The sequence below is a fragment of the Anomaloglossus baeobatrachus genome, chromosome 2 (assembly GCF_048569485.1).
Source record: "Anomaloglossus baeobatrachus isolate aAnoBae1 chromosome 2, aAnoBae1.hap1, whole genome shotgun sequence".
Lineage (NCBI taxonomy): Eukaryota > Metazoa > Chordata > Amphibia > Anura > Aromobatidae > Anomaloglossus > Anomaloglossus baeobatrachus.
In genome coordinates, this window is record NC_134354.1 from 37,015,471 (window position 1) to 37,043,183 (window position 27,713).

The following is a 27,713-nucleotide window of genomic DNA, read 5'->3' on the forward strand; positions in this document are numbered from 1 at the left end:
ATCAATTGGTGAAGAGATTAAAGATAGCCACATAGCAGCAATATTATTGTGCAGTTTACCGGATTCATCCACTACTTTAATAACTGCACTAGAAACAAGACCTGAAGCTGCCATTACATTAGAGTTTGTGAAGACCAGACTCATAGATGAATAATAAAGGAGGAAAGAGCAAACAAATGATTCTACTGAAAAAGATGGTGGAAATGCTCTTAAAGCTACAGAATCAAAGAGACCCTATAATAAAGAGACAAGAGAATGTTTCAGATGTAAGAAAAAGAAAAGGGACATTTAAAGAAAGACTGTACCATATGGAAAGCAGAACAACAGAAATTACACCATAAAGAGCATACACAGAAGGAGAAAAACAAACTATCTGATTCGTGAGAAAATAATTGGAATGGCACATTTAAAGTAACTGATAAGAAATCATCATCAGGTTGGTTTATTGACTCAGGAGCAATAAGTCATATGACAGGTAATAAGAGGTTCTTTACTGGACTTGATTTTTAATAAGAATGAAGCCATTTTATCTTGCAGATAGGAGCAAAATAACTGCTGAAGGTATTGGACAGGGAATGCTAAACTGTTCTAATAAGTATGGGCATGATTCAAAAATACTTGTACAGGACGTGTTATATGTTCCAGGATTAGAAGGAGGATTGTTATCTGTAAAACGTCTAACAGCTAAAATTCAAAGCTGATGAATGTACAATCCTATCACAAGTCCATCTTCTTACAGTTGTTCCAAACAACTCAGAGAACTAACCCCAGATCTTCTGTGAATTTAGGGTTGAGTAAATTATTTTGTCTCTTCATGTGATCCCAGACAGTCTTTGAGATCCGGGCTCTATGGAGCCAGAATCATCACGTCCAGGACTCTGTTCTATTTTACACTAAAGATAGCTCTTCATGACATTGGCTGTATGTTTGGGGTCATTGTCCTGCTGGATTTTAAATTTGAAGACATTCAAATGCTTTCCAGATGGAATATTATACTATGATTAATATGTATTTGCCTATATTTCTAAGTATTGAGGACATCAAGAAATGGGCAATGTTGAGGACCATAGACACAGTGGTCGGCCAAAGAAACTTAGTGCAGCAGATGAAAGACACATCATGCTTATGTTCCTTCAAAAACTATAAGTTATCAAGAACTACCATAAGCTCAGGACTGGTAGAAACTACTGAGACCTAGCTACACTCATCTACTGTTTGGAAAAGTTTGTGCAGAATCAGTCTTCGTGGAAGAATTGTAGCCAAAAACTAAACATTCAACAAGGAAACAAGGCCAAATGTCTCAACTATGCACAAATATATACAACCTGTGGTGGAAAAAAATCAGGTACGCTGGACCGATGAAATAAATGTAAAATATTTTGCTGTGACAGAAGGCCGTTTGTTTGCCGAAGATTGGAAAATTGTACTATAATGAGTGTCTGCAGAAACAGTGAAGCATGGGGAGGATCTGTGCAGGTTTGTGGCTGTATTTCAGGAAATGGAGTTGGGTATTTGGTCAGGGCCAATGGTGTTCTCATTGCTGAGATATACAGGCAGATACTTATTCATAATGTAATACAATCAGGGAGACATCTGATTGGCTCTAAATTTATTTTGTAGCAGGATTACGACCCCAAACATACAACCAATGTTATTAAGAACAATCTTCAGTGAAAATAAGAACAAGGTGTTCTGGAAGTGATGATCCGGCCCCCGCAGAGCCCTGATCTCACATCATCCAGTCTGCCTGGGATCACATGAAGAGACAGAAGGATTTTTACAAGCCTCATACACAGAAGATTTGTGGTTAGTTCAACTGTGGTCAAGCGTACTGAGAAGTATATATGCTGTTTTGAAGGCAAAGGGGGACTTATTTCATCCGCTATATATATCTTATATGTTTCCAAAATAACTCTAGCTCAGTGAGATTGGATGGAGGCGTCTGTGAACCGAAATTTTCAACTTTTCAACTCTAGTTATAGATGCTCAATGGGATGTCGGTCCGGACTGTTACTGGGCCTTTCACACAGGTGAATATGCTCTGAACTAAACCATCAATTGCAGCTCTGGCAAGATGTTTAGGCTGGATGTCCTGCTAGAAGTTTAACCTACGCTGAAGTTTCAAGATTTTTGCCGCCTCCTGTAACGTCACCACCGAAGTCCGCTCCAGCGACGTCTGCTCCGATCGCCAGGTGACGCCATGTTCCTGCCGTGGATGGTGCTGGCATTGGGAGAGGAGTCGATGCCATCGGCAGCGGTGGGCGCAGGCTCCGATCATCCACTGGGCTGGGTTATCTTGGGATCTGCAGCACCACTGGCTGACTATGGGTGGCGTGTGTCTTCCAGCTGAAGTTGCCAGCGTTCAGCTACAGCCAATGGGAAGACACCACACCCTTCTTAGTTCCCCTCCTGTCTGCTGACCTCTGCCAGAGATAGTTCTGATTTCCTGGCTCCTGATCCACCCTATTCTGTTTTGTGATTCCTGTGTGCTGTCTTCTAAGTGTTTTCTGACTACCCTTCTGCCTGCTGTTTTTGTACCTCGCCGCCCGATCCAGATTTGACCTCTGCTACGTTTTCTGATTACGTCCTTGCCTGACGATTCTGTCCCTGTTCTGCTATTCCTGGTTTGACCCTGCCTGACGACTACTCTCATCAGACTGCAGCCTTCCACAGGTAGTGATCTCCAGGGCCCTGTGTAATTCCAAATCCCTGTATAGGGGTTAAAGGGTTTCAGGGTTCAGGGAGTCCTGCTTGGTGAGTGGCTTCCCTCTAGCCTGTCCATTACATCCCATCTGAGTCTGTTGATCCAGGCAGATGTTACACCTCCAAAGTTTTTCCTCTGGGATTACCCTGTATTTAGCGCCATCCATCTTCCCATCACCGCTGACCAGCTTCCCTGCCCCTGCTGAAGAAAAGATTCTCCCCAGCAGGATGCTGCCCCCACCATATGTGATGGTGGGGATGGTGTTTTCAGGGTGATGTGCAGTGTTAGTTTTCCGCCACACATACTGCTTTGCATTTATCACCCAAAGCCCCTTCTCCCACAGCCAGTATGTGGAAGAAGGTGCTTTGGTCAAATGAGACCTGTTATGTCTAAGGATTCGCTCTGGTGAGCCTGTGTTTTCTCGTCAGCTTCCCTTTCCACTAAGTCACAGCAAGTTCACTCTTTGTCAAATGTGTTTATAGTCTATTTCTATTTTTTTATTTTACCTCCCAATCACCTCATGGGTGCGGCTATTTCTTCCTTCCCCTTGCTGGTCTTTCCTGCTGGTGATATTCTAAAGTGGATCTCGCTTGGAAGTCTCCAAGATCTCGCACCGCTGCTACTATTGCACCTGCACTTTACATGGCTATTAGTTTGGTTCTCCATCATTCTCTTTTTATTATGTATTTTTTATTGTACGTTCATTTTTCAATAAAGAAACTTCCTTTGTAACATATTGTTCGTTTCTAGGTTTAATAAAATAAGTCTGAATAGAAATGGTAGATGGGCACAATGTTTCCTCTGAGCTTTCTATTAGTGTAAGCGGGTACTAGATATAGGAGGAATAGTGTTTCTGTAGTGCTTTACCATTGCATATACATATATATGACCTTTAGGCCATATTCACACATCTGGTTGTCACTGTCCAAGCACAGAGCGGCCGTGGTTGTCCTGACATAAAGTCAATGGGCTCATAGCAGTGAGTTGGGGTCAGGAGGATCCGCTGCCGCTCAGTGACAGACACAGCTGTGATCAAGCCTTAGTGACCACATGAGAGATTCAGAGAACATTACATTCATACAGGTGAGATCTTCTGAATTAGGTGACCCCTGTAACTAATATTATATAGGATACATTTACAATAAAGGGGATTTCTCACAAAGGCAACTTTAACCTCCATGATGTCCGGGTGTAACTCTTTTCCCTCCTTTTTTGTCCATTTAATCTCTGTCTGTTGTACTGCTAACATACAAGCATGACCTGATGAAGACATCTGTCCCATACTGAAACGCGTCACCCCTATTCTTTTAATGACTTCTTATGATGATATTTTTCCTGTCTATCATACTCAGCAGCGCTTTTATTACCCCCTTACATTAATTTTTTTAAACTATTTACATTACAATATGCCAGCTAAGTGATAAATGGTGTAAAAAAAATGTAAAAAAAAATAAATTAATTTAATTTTTTTTTTGTATTTGAAAAGTTTTATTTTGGAGTTTTATGGGCTCAAATGGAGACTGATAAATGATAAAGAGACTTAATAATAACTGTTGAATAACACAGACCTCACGGCCAGGCTCAAGTCACTCTGATGTCATGTGACCTTTAGAATGTGATGATGTCACAATGCCCCTGTGATGTCATCGAACAATCATCAGAATGTCGCTGCAGCCTGAATATCGTCCATTTTGTTTTCATCACTTAGTGTGTGAAGGCGATTTTTACTTGCGCTTAGCAAATTTTGGTTTTATATAAAATATAATACCGATTACTAGAAGGCCTGTTAGAAGAGCAGTTCCAGGCGCCATCCGGGAGCGCTCTAGAGGTGGACAGGACCTTCCTCAGCCCAGAATTTCATTTATGGAGCTGAAAATGGAGAGTTTGAAGAAGAGAAAGGGAGAGAGCATAGATGAGGTGCCAAAAAAAAGGAAAATAGAAACATCGGAGAGTGAAAAAGATGGCACCAACCAAAGCCTTATCAAGGCTACAAAGAGACCTGGAAGCCCGATACAGGAGAGTATCGTGAGCAAGAGGAAAAGGGGAGAAGCGATGGGGGACAAAGCTGATGATGGATCCAGCGTCTCCCCCAAAGCGGACATTGAGCAGCTGTCAGGTGAGTGCAGATCTAAGACCCCAAGAGCCAACAGCCCCTAATGTAGTAATTGACAGGTTTGTGAACCTTTAGAATACCCCAACTATTGTGATTTTTGTGCCTTTTCTCGTTGATACCCCCCTAATATTGTTCTATCCCATGTTATAATTGCTATAGGAGGCCACATTAGCATTATATAGGAATAATACATCTTATTTCTCCTCTCTCCATTAGGGACAACCCCAGCTGAATCCCCCATCATTGTGACTGGACTGAAGAGCTTCACCTTCCATAAAACCATTGGACAAGGCGGATTTGGTAAAGTAAGTATTAGGAATTGTGGTGACATTTTCTTCATGTGTGTGATGTGGAGCAGTAATATGGCTCTAGGACCATTACTGCTTCACATTTTCTCCTCCTGTCTCATGGCAGGACAGGCCTTTCATCCAGTTCTAATGCTCTGTATCCTCCAGGTCATGTTGGCCACACATAAGGCCTGCCAAAAACAAGTGGCAGTGAAGATGGTGGAGAAGAGGTTCATAATTGAAGAGTCAAGAGACGACATACTGATAGAGCGACAAGTCCTGGAGATGACTAGGAAGAGTCCATTCATTACTCGGGCTTTTTCCACCTTCCAGTCCCAGGTAAGAGGCTGATGATCTAACAGCTTTGAGTCTTCTATATATTCTATCAAGGCCAGATCTATATGGCCATCTGTGTGCAACGTTCTTCTAGGTCACTACCATAATATTACATGCTCTGATATATATCTTTCCCTCAGCACCCAGCTTTTCCATGCTATCAGAGCAAAGCACCGGAAAGCTTGGTGCTGAGGGAAAGATGTATAGCAGAGCCTTTTTCCCCTCAGCACAAATCTTTCCCATCCTAAGCTTTTATCTTTGTCCCTCTCGTATATAACTTTCCAAATACTATAATGGCCCTTCAAATACTATAATGGCCCCCACAAAGCCTTCCATAAAGTATAATGGGTCCCACATAACCCTTCATATATTATAATGCACCCTCATAGTCCTCCAAGTTTTATAATGCTCCCCCATAATTCTTCAAATATATTATGCAGCCCCCATATCATTTAATGCACCCTACTAGACTCATTGTATTATAATGCCCCCATATAGCCTATGTATAAGGTGTCCAGCATATTATACTATGTAGGCCCCATACTATTGAATGCACTCCCATGAGCCTCTGCCCACCGTGTACTCAATGATAAAAAATAAACAAGTCCTCACCTCTCCCCATTCCCCCGCTGCTCCGTCTTCACCTCTCCTTGTTACCCCACTGCTCCGGTCAGTGTCTCTGCAGTCTTAGTGAGACTCAGCCGTACTGAGATGTCGACGGCAGGCACAGGGCGAGAATGATGAAGGATGGAGAGGAGTGCTCTGCTCCATCCTTCGTCATTATTTCGTGCAATGATAGGCAAGGACGCTGGCACCGGGCCCCCCTGACTCACAGGCCCCATAGCGACTGCGTGGTCTGCTATTACAGCGCAGCTCCTTTCTCACAGAGAGGAGACGGCTGCTGCTTTCTCTGCATGGTGGTCGCCGGACCAGGTCGCAATTGTGATCTCTGTGACCGCTATTATTACGCCCCTGGCTCTGAGTATTCTATATATTCTATCTGTGACACCTGCTTTGGGAGCGATCTATAGTGTTCCACCCACATTCACCTCTACAGATGCTGCTTCTTTGGTTGAACTGGAGAATACTACAATTCCCAAAGTGCCTTGCAAATCTGGGGGAGGAGGAAACAGGACAGAGGGGTGGAAGGAAGCTGAGTCATCTTGGAGGCGGGAAGCTGCAACTCTGTGTGAGGAGAGACCGTCTAAGAAAGTGACAGGAGGCACCATTAGCAGTAGCTGCGGCCTTCCAGGTTTACCACGCCGAAGAAGGATTTTGCCTGCTGTACCAACTCCCTCCCAGACATTGAATCCAGACGCCCCAGTGTGGAATAGTCTGAGAGAACAGACCTGCTGCAGACAGAAGTGAGTAGGACATTGCTGTGACTTGTAGTTCTACCGTTTGAGAAGTGTGCTGGAGCAAATTACAAGGCCTTGCTAGAGAGGACTTTTGACTGCACTAACTGGGAGTTTGTATAGGACCAGCCCTGGGGAAATACTGCCTTCATTACTTTAAGTGCACCAACGTACTGCAAGCGCGCCGACATCCGCGGCAACTGGGGCGCCAATTTGGGACTGTGTCAATTGTGAGGCTGCAGCTGTTAGTTGGTAGATTGTAAGTAGTCAGCAGAGTGTGTGGTGTAGGTTAAAGAGGAAGCATTACCCCTAACCTTCAGGTCTATTACAAAGAGCCCCTCCTGCATTTTTGTAGAATACTGCATAACAATACCTGTCGTTTCACTGTTATTTGCTTTTTTCCCTGCAATTACCATTGTCATCCTCCTGCAAATAAACCTGTTAAGATTTCTAACCTCAGTTATTGTGAGTGTGTACGGAGCGTGGGTAGGGGTTTCCCGAGTCGACCCCTAGCAGAAGACAAAGACCCTTCTGCATTCCACTAGAGCTCCTAGCAAGATTCGGGTGGAGGCACTGAGTCATATCAAGGTGAGAACTACCGAACACCCTGCCCCAGCGGCAAATTAAAGGGGTGTTACAGTGGAGGCACTGCTGAGATCGATCAAGACAGGTATCGCTGACATGGAGGCTTTAACTGAAGCACAGGTGTCCACATGGTGTGGGGAAAGAAGTATACTTGAAGAACACAGTTTTGCAGTATGCGGTGAACTCTCCAAGGTACCGGATGAAGAAGTACTGAAGATTGTGAACCAAGTTCATGGAGTTGTCCATCCCAGAGTGGTTGACAGAAGGACTGATGAAGGGAGTCCATTATCAGCAGCTCTAATCACTACTGAGGGGACACTAGATAAAGGGTACTTTCCATCTGTCATAGCTGTGCCATTAAAACATGGACCACATTGGAAGATCACCTGGCCTGTGAGGTCCGAAGCAGGGACATCATCTTCGGGTGCAAGTTCACAGTCTAGGAGATCTAGTCGATGTCTACCTTCCACTCCTACTCGGGACAAATCTGAAGAAACAACCATGATGGTTGACGTGGTAGTGGCAGCCATGGAGAAGTTAGTCACCCAGTTTACAAAATTACAACCTGAAGGGGCCTACCGTCGTCTGAGAACCTTCTCGGGTGTCACTCCTGTCCCAGCTGGTGAAGAAGGGTATGACATGTGGAGGGATGTTACTCTGCAATATCTGGAAGAATGGCAGTGTACTGATGCAGTGAAGAAGCAGAGAATTGTGGAGAGTCTGAAGGGGCCTGCTATGGAAGTGGTGCAGGCTGCTTGGAGAAGTCAGTCAGAGACAACTTCTAAAGATTACATGACTGCTCTTGAAGATGCTTTTGGATCCCCAGAGGATGCCACTGATCTCCTTTATCAACTCCGCACCACCTATCAAAACTCTGGTGAGAAGATGTCAGATTATCTTTATCGATTGGACAAATTGGTGCATAGGGTCGTATCCAAGGGGGGACTTAGGCCCGAACAAGTTGATCAGTGTCGTTTAGAACAAGTGCTCCGAGGAGCTCTGACTCACGATCCCATTGCTCAACGACTGAGGTGTTGCGACAAAGGGCAGATTCCCCGTTCTTTCCATCAGTTGCTTAAAGAATTCAGACAAGAGGAAGCTCTCCTGGCCGCCAGAGAACAAGTGACCCAGCGAGTGGCTGCTGCCCCTGTACATCTTGAATCCAGCCATCGAGAGGGAGAGTTCTTGAAGGTCATTGAGAGGCAAGGGGAACAGCTGGCCCAACTTCTAGCTGCCCAGGCTCTGAAGGTTGACCAGCTAAAGCAAATTGTTGAGACAGCTGTCAAGAGTCAAAGACCGCCTTTGCAAGTGGCAAGTGATGACCACAGTCTGGTAGAAGATACAAAGCCAGAAGAATGTTTTGTCTGTGGGAGCACCCATCATATGGCTCGCCAGTGTCCGAAGAGGTGGAATTTGAAGAGATCTCGGGACCCCCCACCTAACAAGAAGGGGCAGACGGGAAACGGGAAAGGGGGCCAGTAGAGTCCTATACTGGCCCCCCTTCAAAATCAGAGGTATATTCTACTGCTCCATCTAACCCTGTCCAGTCAGAGCAATTTCCTAAAGGTCTCGTAGGACCAGCACCACATGTACCGGCCTGTATCAATGGGCAGCCATGCACTGTATTACTGGATAGTGGTTCACAAGTGTCCATCATTTTTGAGAAGTGGTACAGAAAATACTTGCCAGACGTGCCCTTGCAACCCCTATCTGGACTTGTAGTCTGGGGTTTGAGTGAAAACAGTTACCCCTACAAAGGATACGTGGCTGTCACACTACGATTCCCAGAGACTATAGCTGGGGTGGAAAGAGAGGTTCCCATCATTGCATTAGTCTGTCCAGACACTGATGAAGACCGGGAAACAGTGCCTGCCATAGTAGGGACAAATGCCAACCTATTCCGTACTCTTGCTCAGTGGTGTCGCGAAATTGGAGGTAATAGATACTCGCAGGCCCTCACAATCCATCCTGTCTGTTTGGCTGCTTATGAGAAGAAAGAGGAAGAGGAAAGGAAGGAACTACGTCCTGAACATTTTGACCTCTGTTTTGAAGGTAGTGATCTGAAGAAGGAGGAAAAGCAGTCAGTGATAATTGGTATGATGAAGCGTGCCGGAACCTTCTCATTGGGTGATTGGGACCTGGGCCTTGCAAGAGGAGTGGAGCATCACATCCGGCTGATTGATGAGAAGCCATTTCGAGAAAGATCCCGACGATTAGCTCCCGCCGATGTGGAGGATGTTCGAAAGCATTTACGGGGTTTACTGGACACTGGAGTCATAATAGAGTCCAACAGCCCATACGCATCTCCGATAGTGATTGCTCGGAAGAAGAATGGAGCTATTAGGATGTGTGTGGATTATCGCACCCTGAACAAACGCACTGTGCCTGATCAGTATACTGTGCCCAAGATTGACGAAGCTTTAGATTGCCTGCAGGGAAGCCAGTGGTTTTCTGTGTTAGATCTTCGGAGTGGATATTACCAGATATCCATGAGCAAGGAGGATCAGGAGAAGACTGCTTTCATTTGCCCTATCGGTTTCTATGAGTTTCAACGGATGCCGCAAGGAGTGACCGGTGCCCCTGCTACTTTCCAGAGATGTATGGACAAGGTGATGGGAGACATGAACTTTCGTGAGGTCCTGGTTTACCTGGATGATCTGATTGTATTTGGCCACACCTTGGAAGAGCACAACCTGAGGTTATTTAAGGTGTTGGACCGGCTAGAGGAAGCTGGGTTAAAACTATCCCTCGACAAGTGCCTGTTCTGCCAGAAATCTGTGAAGTATGTAGGACACATTGTCAGCCGAGAAGGAATCTCCACGGATCCAGCCAAAATAGAAGCTGTGATGGAGTGGCCCAAACCCACCAAATTGGGGGAGCTTAGATCTTTTCTAGGTTTCAGCGGGTACTACAGAAGATTTGTGCCACAATATTCCAAGATCGCAAAGCCATTGACAGCCCTCACTCAAGGGTATCCCCCACCTCGAGGGACAGCTCGCTCCAAGAAACCTGCAACAAAAACCTACTTCAAGGTGAATGAGCCTTTCGGAGAGAGATGGACATCAGAGTGTGATGAAGCCTTTGAGAAACTCAAGTACTGCTTGACCCAGGCACCTGTACTGGCCTATGCAGACCCCAACAAGCCATACGTACTTCATGTGGATGCTTCTTTTGATGGACTTGGAGCAGTCTTATACCAGGAGCACTATGGCGTCCTGCGGCCAGTCTACTACATCAGTCGTGGATTGTCTCCGAGTGAGCGCAATTACCCAGCACATAAACTGGAGTTCTTGGCCTTGAAATGGGCTGTGGTGGACAAGCTGCATGACCACCTCTATGGAGTGCATTTCCAAGTTCATACTGACAACAATCCACTGACCTATGTGAGGACTACAGCAAAGCTGGATGCTACTGGCCATAGATGGCTCGCCGCGCTAGCTATATATGATTTCAGCCTGAAGTACCGACCTGGTGCCATCAACATCGATGCAGATGCTCTGTCCCGCCTGCCCAGGCAGATGGTGAATGAAGAAGAAGAAGCCTGGATTGAGGTTCCAGCCCCAGAGGTGAAAGCTATGTGTCATCGACATCAAGGAAGGATTGCTCAATCAGGGGGCTGTGCTACCTTCTTAGGGGCTCCAGAGGAAGCTCTTCCACTATTGTTCTGTCAACTGACCAACGTTGATGCCGGCTCCCTGCCTCAACTGACTCAAAACCAGATTGAAAAGGCTCAACAGGAAGATCCTTCTGTGGGAGTTGTTCGATGGTGGGTGAAAAGGGGCCAAAAGCCTGAGAGGAATGCTCTGAAGACACAAGAGTCTGTTCTCTTGACCCGACAGTTAGACTTTCTGGTGGTGAAAAATGGATTGCTGCACCGCGAGGTCAAACGCCAAAATCGAGAAGTTCGTGTCCAGTTGGTGCTTCCTGCTCAGTTCCGTGAGATGGTCATAAGGGCACTGCATGATGATCATGGACACCTTGGGGTGGAAAAGACCACCAGCCTCATAGCAGATCGGTTCTATTGGCCAAAGATGGAAGCTGACATTGAACAATACTGTAAATCTTGTAAGCGGTGTATCCTAAGGAAAACCTTACCTTCTCGGTCCGCCCCCCTTGTCAACATAACCAGTGATGGCCCCCTTGATTTAGTGTGTATCGACTTCCTTTCCATTGAGCCTGATGAAGGAAACGTCAGCAACGTTCTAGTGGTCACTGATCATTTCACAAGATATGCTCAAGCTTACACCACTAGAGATCAGAAGGCAACCATTGTGGCTAAAACCTTGTGGGAGAAATTCTTTGTGCATTATGGGCTGCCAGCACGCATCCATTCTGACCAAGGGAGAGATTTTGAGAGTTGGCTAATTAAGGAGTTGTGTGAGGTTTGTGGGATCAAGAAGTCCAGGACCACACCATTTCATCCGCAAGGAGACCCTCAGCCTGAAAGATTCAACCGTACCCTTCTTAACATGCTGGGCACTTTGGATTCAAAACAGAAAGGAAGGTGGAGTCGACACATAAGTCAATTAGTTCACGCCTACAACTGCACCAAAAATGAGTCAACAGGGTACTCGCCCTACTTCCTCATGTTTGGAAGGGAAGCCAGACTACCTGTGGATATTAGTTTTGGAGTGTCCCCTGGCAATTCATCTGGGAAGAACTACCTGAAGTATGTGTCACAGCTGAAGGAACAATTAAAGGAGGCCTACAAGTTGGCTGATGAGGCCTCTGGTCGATCCGGGAGGCGAAACAAAATGTACTACGACCGCAGAGTCCGGGACCAAGTCCTGCAACCTGGAGATAGGGTCCTCATCCGTCAGTTGGGCCTCCATGGAAAACACAAGCTTTCTGATCGATGGCGTTCAGAACCTTATGTGGTGGTAGAGAAGTTGCATGGCATCCCAGTTTACAGAGTGAAGCCTGAGAAAGGCGGGGGGGGGGTGTTAAGACCTATCATCGTCAGCATTTGCTACCTATAGGACAGAATGTCCGATTCCAGTCGCCACAACGCACCGAAGCCCATGCAACCACCCGATCTCACCGAAGGAGTCTTCGGCCGCCGCAAGCAACCCATCCTGTGGTCCCTCCTGAAGGTAGTGAGAGTGATTCCAGTGATGAATGTGGACCATGCTTCAGATGGACAAGTGACCCAGGCTCTGTAATTCTAGATCATACAGACCAACCAGCTGAAGAAGTGTTCCAAGACGAGTGTGGTCCGGCACCAAACCCATGTTGCGATCAGTCGGGGGAGAGTTTAGAAAATGCAGAGCTGCCAAGTGAAGAGGTTGCTGTCATAGAGCCTGAAAGTCAAGAGCTAGGGGTCGATGAGGGGGTCCCTGTCCCTGCCGTGCACACTCGTCCAAAACGGGACATTAGACCCCCCATGATGCTGACATATGACCAGATGGGGCAAGTCACTGAGGTTCCTAGAGTAGTACACCCCTATTCCAACTATGCGTGGCCCTATTTCCCCCCTACAGCTATGTGGCCTGTTAGTGATTTGGGTGTAACTAGTTGTGGTGTTAGTCAGGATGCTTTAACACAAAATTTCCTTCCAGGTGGTGAGTCTTCATTTTGTGCTTGGGAGCCTACAGCAACTCACCAGGGGGAGAGTGTGACACCTGCTTTGGGAGCGATCTATAGTGTTCCACCCACATTCACCTCTACAGATGCTGCTTCTTTGGTTGAACTGGAGAATACTACAATTCCCAAAGTGCCTTGCAAATCTGGGGGAGGAGGAAACAGGACGGAGGGGTGGAAGGAAGCTGAGTCATCTTGGAGGCGGGAAGCTGCAACTCTGTGTGAGGAGAGACCGTCTAAGAAAGTGACAGGAGGCACCATTAGCAGTAGCTGCGGCCTTCCAGGTTTACCACGCCGAAGAAGGATTTTGCCTGCTGTACCAACTCCCTCCCAGACATTGAATCCAGACGCCCCAGTGTGGAATAGTCTGAGAGAACAGACCTGCTGCAGACAGAAGTGAGTAGGACATTGCTGTGACTTGTAGTTCTACCGTTTGAGAAGTGTGCTGGAGCAAATTACAAGGCCTTGCTAGAGAGGACTTTTGACTGCACTAATTGTGAGTTTGTATAGGACCAGCCCTGGGGAAATACTGCCTTCATTACTTTAAGTGCACCAACGTACTGCAAGCGCGCCAACGTACTGTAAGCGCGCCGACATCCGCGGCAACTGGGGCCCCAATTTGGGACTGTGTCAATTGTGAGGCTGCAGCTGTTAGTTGGTAGATTGTAAGTAGTCAGCAGAGTGTGTGGTGTAGGTTAAAGAGGAAGCATTACCCCTAACCTTCAGGTCTATTACAAAGAGCCCCTCCTGCATTTTTGTAGAATACTGCATAACAATACCTGTCGTTTCACTGTTATTTGCTTTTTTCCCTGCAATTACCATTGTCATCCTCCTGCAAATAAACCTGTTAAGATTTCTAACCTCAGTTATTGTGAGTGTGTACGGAGCGTGGGTAGGGGTTTCCCGAGTCGACCCCTAGCAGAAGACAAAGACCCTTCTGCATTCCACTAGAGCTCCTAGCAAGATTCGGGTGGAGGCACTGCGTCATATCAAGGTGAGAACTACCGAACACCCTGCCCCAGCGGCAAATTAAAGGGGTGTTACATATCAATGCCTGTCTATATGGCCATCTGTGTGCAATGTTCTTCTAGGTCACTACCATAGTATTATATGTATTATAACATTATCACCAGTGCTCTTTATCTAGACTATACCAGTAACACCTATTATCTCCTCTGTTTTATCATAGGACTATGTGTTCTTCGTCATGGAATATCTCAGTGGAGGAGACCTTAGACAATTCCTGAAACGCAATGCCCCACTTCCCATTCCAGCCACCAGGTAAGACAGAACATGGATACATTAGAAGAAGATGATCGTTGTTAAGAACATTCCGGCTTTATGTCATTATTAGTCTCGTAGTTTAGTGGTGGAAATGATGGGTGTTGTTTAGAGATGAGCGAACCGGTCCCGGTTCGGCTCGAGGCGGTTCGCCGAACGGGGGGTCTGGCTCGAGTTCGGCTCGTCGAACGTTCGACGAACCGAACTAGAACCAATAGGCTATAATGGGAGGCAATCACAAACACATAAAAATGCATTATAAATGTACACAAACAGTTAATAAACATTGCCATAACACTTACCGGTCCTCGCGATCCCTTCTGCACTCTGTCTCCTGCCGCTATTCCATCCGATGATCGCTGAATCCTCCCGGTGACCTGCACTGCCAGCAGAGAAGCAGGACCTATCGTGACGTCAAAATAGCCATGTGACCAGTCACGTGGCTATTATCTCATTGGCTACAGACTGGTCACATGACTATGACACGTCATGTAGGACCTGCGAGTGCATCTCTCCGGTACACGGTGCACATATGTGTATCGCCGTGTACCGGCGACATGCTCTAGCACACGGTCGACTCCCCGTTCCGTTAGGGACCGGCTGACACAGCCGGTCATTAACGGAGATCACCGTTGCCATAGCAACGCAGTTAGCGGTGACGTCACCGCTAACCGCGGCTCCGGGAGCACCGTTGCTATGGTAACGCGTCTGTCAGCGTTACCGCTGTTACCGCTAGCAGCCAGCAGTGATCACTCACGGAGTGAAGGCTGCACGCTGCTTCCCGATTGTAGTGAGCATTGTAGTTAGGATGGAGGTTCCCCAGCCCCAAGTGATGCCCCTCACTACAATCGTCACTACTACTACACTAGAAAGAAAGAAGACAGAAGAGCAGGATCGTGGAGGGCTGACAGGGGTAATAAAGATGGAGTCTCTAATGTGTCTGTGTATTTATTTCTATTAAAGTATTTTTTCTCTGTGTGGTGTCTTTTTTTAACCCTTTATTGGAGATTCTTAATGGCCGGGTCAAACGTGCCTGACATTAAGAATCTCTGGCTTAATACTGGCTGGTAAAACAAAGCCAGTATTAACTCATGATTACCCAACAAGCCACCCGGCTCCAGGGCTGTTGGAAGAGTTGGATACAGCGCCAGATGATGGCGCTTCTATGAGAGCGCCATTTTCTGGGACGGCTGCGGACTGAAATCCGCAGCAGAGGCGCCCACAAACCTCGGGCTAACCTGTGCTGCGGATTCCAATCCCCAGCTGCCTAGTTGTACCCGGCTGGACACAAAAATAGGGCGAAGCCCACGTCATTTGTTTTTTAATTATTTCATGAAATAAGTGAAATAATTAAAAAAAACGGGCTTCCCTATATTTTTGGTTCCCAGCCGGGTACAAATAGGCAACTGGGGGTTGGAGGCAGCCCGTGGCTGCCAGCTGTACCTGGCTAGCATACAAAAATATGGCGAAGCCCACGTCATTTTTTTGGTGGGCAAAAAACTTCTGCATGCAGTCCTGGATGGAGTATGCTGAGCCTTGTAGTTCTGCAGCTGCTGTCTGCTCTTCTCCATACAGACAGACAGCAGCTGCAGAACTACAAGGCTCAGCATACTCCATCCAGGACTGTATGCAGAAGTTTTTTGCCCCCTGAAAAAATTATGTGGCTTCGCCATATTTTTGTATGCTAGCCAGGTACAGCAGGCAGGTACGGCTGCCCCCAACCCCCAGTTGCCTATTTGTACCCGGCTGGGAACCAAAAATAAAGGGAAGCCCTTTTTTTATTATTTCATGAATTTCATGAAATAATTAGAAAACAAATGACGTAGGCTTTGCCCCATTTTTGTGTCCAGCCAGGTACAACTAGGCAGCTGGGGATTGGAATCCGCAGCACAGGTTGGCCTGAGCTTTCTGGGCCCCACTGCTGCGATTTGCAGTCTGCAGCCGCCTCAGAAAATGGCATTTTCATAGAAGCGCCATCTTCTGGCGCTGTATCCAACTCTTCCAGCACCTGCCTGCTATACCTGGCTAGCATACAAAAATATGGCGAAGCTCACGTCCTTTTTTTGTAGCTTTTTGGCAAAAAAAAAAAAAAATGCTTCCCTGGATTTTCCATTGCCAGTGAAGGTAACACCAAGCAGTGGGGGTTAGCAGCCAGTAGCTGCTTGGATTACCCTTAGCTAGCAATACAAAAAATGCAGTGGGAGCTAACATATATTTTTTTTAATTATTTATTTAAATAACTAAAAATAAAATGGGCTTCCCTGTATTTTGATTGCTGGACATCACAGTGCTGTAAAAATAAATCTTTAAAAAAATGACGTAGCGCTCCGCGGTATTTTTGATTCTCAGCGCAGATAAAGCAGACAGCTATGGGTTGCCACCCCCATCTGCCTGCCGTTACCTTGGTTGGCAATCAAAATACAGGGAAGCCCATTAATTTTTTCTATTTAAAAAATAGTTAAAAAAAAAAAATTACGTTGGGTCCCCCCATTTTTGATAGCCAGCTAGGGTAAAGCAGACGGCTGTAGCCTGAAAACCACAGCTGGCAGCTTTACCGTGGTTGGGGATCCAATGTGGAGGTCCCCTCAGGCTCTTTTTTATAATTATTTTATAAATATTAATAATTACACAATAAAAGTAGGGGACCCCCCAAATTGGATCACCAGCCAAGGTAAAGCGGACAGCTGTGGTCTGGTATTCTCAGGGTGGGAAGGTCCATAGTTATTGGGCCTTCACAGCCTAAAAATAGCAGGCCGCAGGCACCCCAGACGTGGCGCATCCACTAGATGCGCCAATCCTGGCGCTTCACCCCAGCTCATCCCGTGCCCTGGTGCAGTGGCAAACGGGGTAATAAATCGGGTTGATACTAGCTGTAAAGTCACCTGAGATCAAGCCCAGCAGTTTGTGATGTCATGGCGTCTATTAGATACCCAACATCATAAACTGTCAGTACTAACAAAAACAAAAAATCGACAAAAGAAATTTATTTGAAAAAACAGTCCCCAAAACATTTCCTCTTTCACCAATTTATTGTAAGAAAAAAAATAAAGGGGTCCCACGACGACTCTGGACCGTCTAGAATATGGGGGGGAGACACTCAGGGAACGTATCCCCCATTTTCTAGGAGTGCGGACCCTTCATGTGAGGAGTGTGGGTGCAATGAATCTGCACTCACTCTCCCCGGGTCCACAGCAGCAGAGTCCATGTCGTAATGGTTGCTACCAAAGCTGCAATGCCCTGCTCATGAGGTAAGGGCATGCCTAATCAGGAGAACTACTGTAGAGGAAGCTCTGCTCACTGGTATATAGGTGCTCAGAGGTAATAATAGATAAAATTAGTGAGTAACCTCGGCACTCTATATCTCCCAGACTAAGTCAGTAAGTCACAATGGATAGTAATGCAAAATCACTCTTTATTGGTCCGTATTAAGAAAATTTTTTTTTCATAAGCATATATGTTTTTGTCCAAAACAAGTTACAAATGACGTTTCGGCCTGAGCCTTCGTCAGATTGGACTTATCTGCATGTAATCATGAAAAATGACAATAATCAGTATCACATAAGAGTGAGAGAACAATAACATAAACTCGAACAATGTAGAGGTACAATTGGGATGCAGCAAAAAAATTGCAACACAGCAAGAAATGAAACACATGATACAAATGTCATAATACAGTACAAGGACAATATAGTAATGACAAATATGGGGTCAGAGTAGACTTAGACAGCTCTGGTACGAAAGAGATGTCAATCATAAAGTAACATGTGCAGTAGGTGTAGAGCTACACTATGCATGGCAGAGCTAATGGGTAGACCGACCATAGAAAAAGTAGAGAAAAAGTGGAGAAAAAGTGGAGAATAAGTGGAACATAAGAGGAGAAAAAGTGGAGAAAAAGTGGAGAAAAAAGTGGAGAAAAAGTGGAGAAAAAGTGGAGAAAAAGTGGAGAAAAAGTGGAGATTAAGAGGAGAAAAAGTGGAGAAAAAAGTGGAGAAAAAAGTGGAGAAAAAGTGGAGCATAAGAGGAGAAAAAGTGGAGAAAAAGTGGAGAAAAAAGTGGAGAAAAAGTGGAGCATAAGAGGAGAAAAAGTGGAGATTAAGAGGAGAAAAAGTGGAGAAAAAGTGGAGAAAAAGTGGAGAAAAAGTGGAGCATAAGAGGAGAAAAAGTGGAGAAAAAAGTGAAGAAAAAGTGGAGAAAAAGTGGAGCATAAGAGGAGAAAAAGTGGAGAAAAAGTGGAGAAAAAGTGGAGAAAAAGTGGAGAAAAAGTGGAGCATAAGAGGAGAAAAAGTGGAGAAAAAAGTGGAGAGAACGTGGAGAAAAAGTGGAGAAAAAGTGGAGCATAAGAGGAGAAAAAGTGGAGAAAAAGTGGAGAAAAAGTGGAGAAAAAGTGGAGCATAAGAGGAGAAAAAGTGGAGAAAAAAGTGGAGAAAACGTGGAGAAAAAGTGGAGAAAAAGTGGAGAAAAAGTGGAGCATAAGAGGAGAAAAAGTGGAGAAAAAGTGGAGAAAAAGTGGAGCATAAGAGGAGAAAAAGTGGAGAAAAAAGTGGAGAAAAAGTGGAGAAAAAGTGGAGAAAAAGTGGAGCATAAGTGGAGAAAAAGTGGAGAAAAAGTGGAGAAAAAGTGGAGCATAAGAGGAGAAAAAGTGGAGAAAAAAGTGGAGAGAACGTGGAGAAAAAGTGGAGAAAAAGTGGAGCATAAGAGGAGAAAAAGTGGAGAAAAAGTGGAGAAAAAGTGGAGCATAAGAGGAGAAAAAGTGGAGAAAAAAGTGGAGAAAAAGTGGAGAAAAAGTGGAGAAAAAGTGGAGCATAAGAGGAGAAAAAGTGGAGATTAAGAGGAGAAAAAGTGGAGAAAAAGTGGAGAAAAAGTGGAGAAAAAGTGGAGAAAAAGTGGAGAAAAAAATGGAGAAAAAGTGGAGAAAAAGTGGAGAGAAAGTGGAGAAAAAAATGGAGAAAAAGTGGAACACCCTTTGGTACCTTTCATGTGGCACTAAGGGGTGCTTAGCTTTGTATTTAGCCAAAAAAATGAAAAAAAAATGACATAGGGTTCCCCCTAGTTTTGTAGCCAGCTAGGGTAAAGCAGACGGCTGCAGCCTGCAGACCACAGCTGGCAACCTCACCTTGGCTGGTAATCCAAAACTGAGGGCACCCCACGCTGTTATTTTAAATTAAATAAATAATTAAAAAAAAAAACACGTAGGGGTCCCCCAAAATTGGATCACCAGCCAAGGTAAAGCAGACAGCTGGGGCCTGATATTCTCAGACTAGGGAGGTCCATGGTTATTGGAATCTCCCCAGCCTAAAAATAGCAGGCCGCAGCCGCCCCAGAAGTGGCGCATCCATTAGATGCGCCAATCCTGGTGCTTCGCCCCAGCTCATCCCGCGCCCTGGTGCGGTGGCAAACGGGGTAATATTTGGGGTTAATACCAGATGTGTAATGTCACCTGGCATCAAGCCCTGGGGTTGGTGAGGTCAGGCGTCTATCAGATACCCGACATCACCAACCCAGTCAGTAATAAAAAAAAATAGACGACAAACACATTTTTATTTGAAAAAACACTCCCCAAAACATTCCCTCTTTAACCAATTTATTAGATTGAAAAACAAATCCAGGTCTGGTGTAATCCAAGGGGTTGCCATGACGATCCACACTGTCCCAGTCAATGAAGAGCAGGATGTTCCCCATTGACTGGGAGAGCAGTGCAGTGACCTGAGCTAACATCAATGGGTCAGCCCAGGTCACTGCAGGGGGGTGACAAGTGCTGCTGTCAGTGAGGTACATTACCTGCGCTGATCTCCAGCACACTGACAGCCCCTGTCACTGAGGTCAATGACCGGCGCCTTCACAGCAAGTATCGCGAGAGGTCCGTGACGTCACCGCTAGTCAGTCTCGGGTCGGAAGCGATAGGTGATGTGACAAGCGGCGGCCATGGAGGACAGTGACAGCGCTGAGGTCGGGATGGCGGGACTTCATCACCGCAGGTAAGCCGAGCGAGCGAGCGAGCGAGCGAGCGGGCGGGCGGGGGGGATGGGGGGGATGGGGGGGGATGGGGGGGATGGGGGGGGATGGGGGGGGGGATGTGTGTGTGTGTGTGTGTTTGTGTATGTATGTGTACATGCCGCGGGCAGGAGGGGGCGGAGCGAGCTGAGCGGGAAAGTGTGGGCTTCCTGCACGTAACTAAGATAAACATCGGGTTACTAACCAAAGCGCTTTGCTTGGATACCCGATGTTTATCTTGGTTACCAGCTTGTGGCAGGCTGCCAGCGATGGCTCCTGCACACTGTAGCTGTAAAAAGCCCTGCTTTTTGCTGCTAGAACCGTTCTCGAACGTATCTAGAACTATCGAGCTTTTGCAAAAAGCTCGAGTTCTAGTTCGATCTAGAACATGCCCCAAAATCACTCGAGCCGCGAACTGGAGAACCACGAACCACGAACCGCGCTCAACTCTAGTGTTGTTTCCTTTATCATTTTTTCTCATTAGATTTATTGCCGCTGAGCTGATCTGTGGGCTGCAGTTTCTCCACTCCAGAGGCATCATACACAGGTAGGTGCAGCACGTCGTCTTCTGTGTAGACCTGGAATATAAACACTTCTATACCCTCATCCTCATGCCCCCTGTAGACACTTGATATTTCAGGCCAGAACACATCATCAGCCCGGCTAATATAACAATTATCACATTTTATAAACTCTTCCCTTTACCAGAGACCTAAAACCAGAGAACATTTTACTGGACAGCACCGGTCACTTGAAGATTGCTGATTTCGGTCTTGCCGCAAAGAATATCTTTGGCGATACAAAGACTTCAGATTGTGTTGGAACCTATATATACAGGGCTCCTGAGGTGAGGAATTATCTACATGTCCCTGAGTTATCCCTGTGTACAAGGCTGGACATCTCCATGTCTTCTGCTGGCTGAACAAAGCTTTTATTGTCTTTTTCATGTCTTCACAGATTTTTCTACAGAAGCCCTACAACACAGCAGTGGACTGGTTCTCTGCTGGTGTGGTGTTATATGAGATGGCTATTGGTGGACATCCATTCTATAAAGGTAAATTTGATCGGACCACCATTATGGCAATAGTCAAAGATGAACCATTCTTCCCAAAGAAATTGGACCCCCAACTCAAAGCCATCATTAAGGGGGTGAGTATAAAGACACATCTCAGTAATAGAGTGGATATATGTAATGAAGTACACAATGAAAATGTTGGATGACTAGAAACGGAATAATCTTCTTTATTATATCTTCCCAGCTCCTGGATAAGTCACCAGAAAGTCGGCAAACGTTTGTGGATAATATCAGGGATCATCCATTCTTTACAGAGATTAACTGGACAGATATAGAGGAAGCCAGAGCGTGTCCACCATTCCAGCTACCCCCTGTAAGTAAATGTCCCAGAGAAGATGTGGCACAAGTACATTTCTGTTGTGTTTCTTCCTTATGAACACTGATTCTTGTATCTTCCCTCCGCAGCAAGAAGTGATGACATTATGTAAAATGAATCCTGTCCCGTCCTTCATCAAACCCATTAAACCACCAATAGCTGAAGAAGATCAACAACTCTTCTGTGGATTTACATTTGCTAGTGATGGATGGAAGGTCATAAAACCGATACCAAAACCTGCAAAACTCCATCGCAGGTGAGTCAGTGTAAATGGGACGGGGATAGGGGGGTTTCATAGGCCCCTCCATAACTTTATGGATCTGTCACCAGAGTCTAATGTGGAATCCATTTGCTTGTAGTCTGCAGGTGGTTTCCCCTCAGGACAGCCCCATTACATGTGTCTTATTGGGATATAAGAATCCTTTCTAACCTATTGTCTCTCCCGACAGGACATTTGGCAGTATTGTGAGGGACGCCTTACACAGGATCTGGAGGAGGGTAAAACGCTGGAAGTGAACAGCTCTAAGAACCGCTGTTCACCGGTTCCTATTCCACCAGCACTAGGAGTATCCCGAGGGCCATGACCTGCAGTGTAGCCACATCCACTCCTCTGCCCCACCATAATCAGGGCTAGGGGTTGTTGCTGCATCTGCAGTGTCTGAATACAAGAAGAAGCTGGAGACCATGAAAATCCTACCAGGAGTCAATAATATGACCGTGCACCAGCATTTCACAAAAACATGTTGCCTTGTGCCCACAGGAAATGGCACTTATCCATAGGCCATGGAGCTGTAGACCATGACAATCCTACCAGGAGTCAATAATATGACCGTGGACCAGCACTACAGGACAACATGCTGACTTGTGACCCCAGGGAAGGGCTCTTATCCTTAGGCCATGGAGCTGTACACCATGAAAATCCTACCAGGAGTCAATAATATGACCGTGGACCAGCATTTCACGACAACATGTTGCCTTGTGCCCACAGTAAAGGGCACTTATCCTTAGACCATGGAGCTGTAGACCATGACAATCCTACCAGGAGTCAATAATATGACCGTGGACCAGCACTACAAAACAACATGCTGACTTGTGACCCCAGGGAAGGGCACTTATCCTTTGGCCATGGAGCTGTATACCATGAAAATCCTACCAGGAGTCAATAATATGACCGTGGACCAGCATTTCATGACAACATGTTGCCTTGTGCCCACAGTAAAGGGCAATTATCCGTAGGCCATGGAGCTGTAGACCATGATAATCTTACCAGGAGTCAATAAAATGACCGTGGACCAGCATTTCACGACAACATGTTGCCTTGTGCCCACAGTAAAGGGCACTTATCCGTAGGCCATGGAGCTGTAGACCATGATAATCCTACCAGGAGTCAATAATATGACCGTGGACCAGCACTACAAAACAACATGCTGACTTGTGACCTCAAGGAAGGGCTCTTATCCTTAGGCCATTAAGCTGTACACCATGAAAATCCTACCAGGAGTCAATAATATGACCGTGGACCAGTACTACTAGACAACATGTTGCCTTGTGCCCCCAGGGAAGGGCACTTATCCGTAGGCCATGGCTCCCTAGAGGTTTCCCCCACAGGGGGTTTTTCCTCTCCTCAGTGCCGATGGATAAATACAACAAGAAAATGGCAACTTATAGTCTTTTTGGCCTCGGTGGAGCTCACACGACTAGTGACAGAGAGGAACCTAAGATTTTAAAAAGATATTTAACAGCAATAAACAAAACCATTCACCATCATGTGCTAGTAGTAGTAGTAGATTTATTTTATATCTTCATGGATAAGTATTTTACATTCCACCCCTTAAGAGCACAGGGTGCATGTAATGTGGTGGTAACGTGTATACACTTTTCACTGATACCATTTTGGATTATATCAAACTGTCTTATCCTTACGCCATGGTTCCCTAGAGGTTTCCCCCACAGGGGGTATTTCCTCTCCTGAGTGCCGATGGATAAACACAACACGAAAATGGAAACTTATCGTCCTCTGCCCTCGGTGGAGCTCACACCACTAGTGCTACAGAGGAACCTAAGATTATTTTTACCAGTAATAAACTGGACCATTCACCATCATATACTAGTAGATTTATTTTGTATCTCCATGGATAAGTATTGTACAGTCACCCACTTAAGAGCACAGAGTGCATGTAATGTGGTGATAACTTGTATTCACTTTTCATTGGTATTATTTTGGGTACAGCAGACATTTTGATTAATTTTAAATCTGTTTTTGGAGGGCGGGAGGAAGAAAGAAATGCCTTACTGGTGCATTGTTTGAGTTTTTTATATTATTAATTACTCACGAGAAATAATGTCTACTTTTTATAGTTCTGGTTGTTACAGGTGCTTTAAAAGCAATTATTATACATAAAGGTCATATCCACAAAAACAATAAAAAACAAATACATTTAAAAAACTTTTTTTAAAAGTTAAAAAAAAGAAAAGATGTTGAATTATCTCCTCTTTACTCATTTAAAAAAATAAATAAAAAGGAATATTTATTATTGTCTATAAATGTTTTACCAATCAAAATTTAAAATGAATGAAATACATGATAAATGCTGTAAAGAGAACAAAAATGAAAAGCCCCCTGTGACACCAGTCACTACTAACAGACGGGCCGTGAGGGAGGATAGTGAAGAAGTTCGAGGTCAGTACCAAGAGGGATCGTAATAGACAAAGGGAAAAGACACAAGATTAGTCCGGTCACTGTACGAGGTCAAAGTATCAGGAAGGTAACGGCTCAATACAAAGTCAAATGGGTGAATCCAAGATTTGCAATGGAGACCAAAACTCAGAGAAACACACATCACTTGAGCAAAGTTACAATTAGCAATGGCCTGACCATTGTCAGAATGCTAATTAGCCATGTAATCACCTAGAACAGATGATAACTGGAAGAGATCCCACAGACTCAGCTCAATGGGATGTCAGAGCTGACATCCATAATACTCATGCCTCTGCCTCAGATTGGACAATTGAGCTGTCACTCACAATCCTGACAGCTCCGCAAACCCTTGATCCCATAGGGCGGCAGAGTTGTCTTTCACAGCATTCATTGAATACTGTGAATGGTGGAATCATGACAGTACAACCTCTTCTATGTGGGCCACCGGACCCCCAGGATTCCCAGGAAACCTACGATGGGAAGCCCTGACCAACCGATTGACCTCCTGCTTAGCCGCAACGAAAATCCTTAAAATTTGATGAAACAATTAATTTGTCCTTTCGGTCTGACCATTGGTTTCCAGGTAGTAAGCAGAGGAAAATTACAAATCAATCAGTAATTTCTTACAAAATTCTATCCAGAATTTGTAGACAAATTGCGCCTTCTATCAGATTCAATGTTCAAAGGAATTCCATGCAATTTCACCATGATTTATAGACAACGTGGGAAATGATTCAGTAAAGGAATAAAATGAGCCTATTTACTGAATCGGTCAACTACCACCTAAATCACAGTTTTCCCTCCAGACAAAGGCAAAACCATGGTCATCAATAGAGATCAAAATACAAATCAGACCAAGAAAAGAATTGAACACATGAAGAAAGAGAAGTGCAAATAGCCATGGAAAATCATCAAAACCACCATCAAAATCTATCAGTGATTATAATTAATCCTGCCATTTAGTGAAAAATAATATCAGCTGGTTCAACTGATGGCCTATAACAAGGTGTCTCACTACCATGGTGCAACACAAAAACATCTTAAAATGGGTTAAACCAGTGAGCTGCCTTCACACCTTCACAACCCTATTGTTGAAAAACATATTTGTGGCATTGCTTACAGAATAATTTCCAAACTACTGAAGGCTCTAGAGAAGACTGTTGGGGTCATAATTCAGAAATGGAAATGTGGCGCCCCGGAGGCTCCAGTCTGGTGTGGTATTGTGCCGCCCCCGCGACAGCCGACGGGCTGCTCGGACCTGGATCCACAGTGGCTCGAGGGGTCTCCGGATCCAAGGCAGGGTTGCACGGCTACCACGGAAATAAAAAGGGGGGTTATTGCTTTGGGTGGTGAATGGGATAATGTTCGTGACACCACCCACGGTGCGTGGTAATGTGAGAGACCACCGCTGCTGTTGGGGAGCCCAGTGACGGTGTTGAAGCAACAAAATGTTTAACCCCTCCGTGGGTAGGGGGTTTGGTGTCCCGGGGCCCGGTGATGGATGGAGTGGGGAACCCATTGGGGGTGAAGGGATATCGGGTACTCACACAGTCCAAAGTCACTGACGCTGACACCAGGTAAACCAAACTCTTGAATGCTCTGTTTCTCTTGGTTGAGCACGCTGGGTCCGTGCCCCTTTGGTGTTGCTGGTTGGTCTGAAGCCTTGTCCTTTGGCACTGTGTGTAACTTGGTGGATCCCTTTCGCCTAAGACTACTCGGGTCCCGCTCACTTGCGGGGCTAGCAAGGTGAGCCTGTCTCAGTGTTCACGTTTGGGATTTTCTGGATGGTTGTGGGCCGTCCTATCCCCCTCGTTGCACTAGTACCCCGATTCTGGAGTGGGTGGGGAACGGTTCCTGAAGACTCCGTTCCTGTCGGGTGAATTACTGGGCTGCGTGAAGCTTCTTCCCAGCCTAGGATACGCGTACCCCGTCGTGCCCTGGCCCCTGCCCGGTTGTAGCACAAAGCAGCCGGCCTGCTCTCTGTAGCAGCACCGTACCCCCTGTCACTACCCCCTGCGACCGGGATTCCAGCTCCTTCTGGCCAAGCCAACGTCTGGCACCTGGGACGGATACAAGAGCCCAGCTCCACAGCTTGACCAGTCCTGTCACCGCTGTCTCACTGCTCAACTCTACTCAGCTACTGACATCTCTGCCCTCCTTCTTCCATCCCTCCATCTGGGTGGCCCTATTCCCCTCAGGCTGCCCAATGGGTAGTTGGTGGGTATGGTGCAGAGTGTTCCTCAGGATTTATGAATATCTGTTGGTAGCAACACCAAATTGACAGGACCCGTAACCAAGGAGGAGCGGGTACCATGCAGAAGGGCAGGTGGCATGGCACCCTTGTGACGACCTGAAAGGCCAGGGCGTCACAGTATCTCCTTACCGGGTAAGGAGGAGGTCACAGGTCATTGCACACACAACGTTGCACCAGCAGCAGCGCGATCAACCAGAAAATGTATATCTGCTTTTAAGCTTCAATATATTCTTAGTATTACATATCACTTAATTTATGAACATCTAGGGTTGGATTTCTTTGCCCGTGTGGATTGGATGGGTTGTCACCGACATCTGGTGAGAAATTCATGTCAATAGCAACTTTAGAAATATATTTACTTAGAAAATTGTTGATGTGTGTTCAATACTTATTTCACCTGCTGTAGATATATCAAAACAATAAACGTTTAGTATCGCTGTAATCTGTCCGGCCTGTAGAATCATGTTGCCAGGTCATTTATACTTCACAATAAACACTGTAAATACAAGAATAAAAAAACAATGGCGGAATAAGGTTTCTCACCATTTTCACCATCATTTTACATTTGATTTTTTCCTATTTTTCAGCACATTATATGGTAAAATTAATGCCACTATTCAAAACTACAACCTGCCCGCACAAAAAAAAACAACTTTCTGTCATGATGATGGGGGAGAGTGCAGGGGACAGAGGCTCCTAGACTGGCCTTCAGGCTAGGGATCACTAGCTATCTCTTATCTCAGAGTTACAGCTGAAGGTGAGGATATCTGAGCCGCCATCCTTACCAGCCCTGATCTTATACCTCCAACCCCCTATCCTGAGGAGGGCAGGGACAGGAGCAACATTAAACCAACAGAGATAGACAAACAGGAAAAATCAAAACTATATCTCATAATGTGCTCACAGAGAGGTATAAGACAATAAGGGCATAGGAGCAGGGAGTAAACAACGGGTTTCTCCACAACAACACCAAGTGCAAAGCAACACAGTCACCAGCAGGACTGGGACACAACAGAACACAGACCAACAAAGTATAAGACTATAGTTGGCATGGATAGACAGCTTCTACCATTTTAAAAAGGTAGGAAGTAACTGTCATAGGTTTCCAAAAACGTGATCCCAGAGGTAACCAACAGGC

General features: G+C 45.7%; 1 protein-coding gene across 1 annotated transcript; it reads left to right on the plus strand.

The window, feature by feature from the left end:
- The first annotated feature begins 4,756 nt into the window (after positions 1-4,756).
- Positions 4,757-22,554, plus strand: LOC142286013 (protein kinase C delta type-like). The gene is made up of 10 exons (XM_075333316.1): positions 4,757-4,820; positions 5,034-5,122; positions 5,273-5,443; positions 14,150-14,241; positions 20,717-20,779; positions 20,941-21,079; positions 21,190-21,381; positions 21,492-21,620; positions 21,713-21,879; positions 22,073-22,554. The coding sequence occupies exons 1-10, from the start codon at positions 4,757-4,759 to the stop codon at positions 22,137-22,139; spliced, it is 1,173 nt and encodes a 390-aa protein (XP_075189431.1). The 3' UTR covers positions 22,140-22,554.
- The last annotated feature ends 5,159 nt before the right edge of the window (positions 22,555-27,713 follow it).

Bases quoted from the DNA above. Each gene is read 5' to 3' on its own strand.
- LOC142286013 (XM_075333316.1), top strand. From the start codon at position 4,757: ATGGGGGACAAAGCTGATGATGGATCCAGCGTCTCCCCCAAAGCGGAC. The intron at 5,123-5,272 runs GTAAGTATTAGG...TGTATCCTCCAG, and splicing joins GACAAGGCGGATTTGGTAAA to GTCATGTTGGCCACACATAA. The intron at 21,382-21,491 runs GTGAGTATAAAG...ATATCTTCCCAG, and splicing joins TCAAAGCCATCATTAAGGGG to CTCCTGGATAAGTCACCAGA.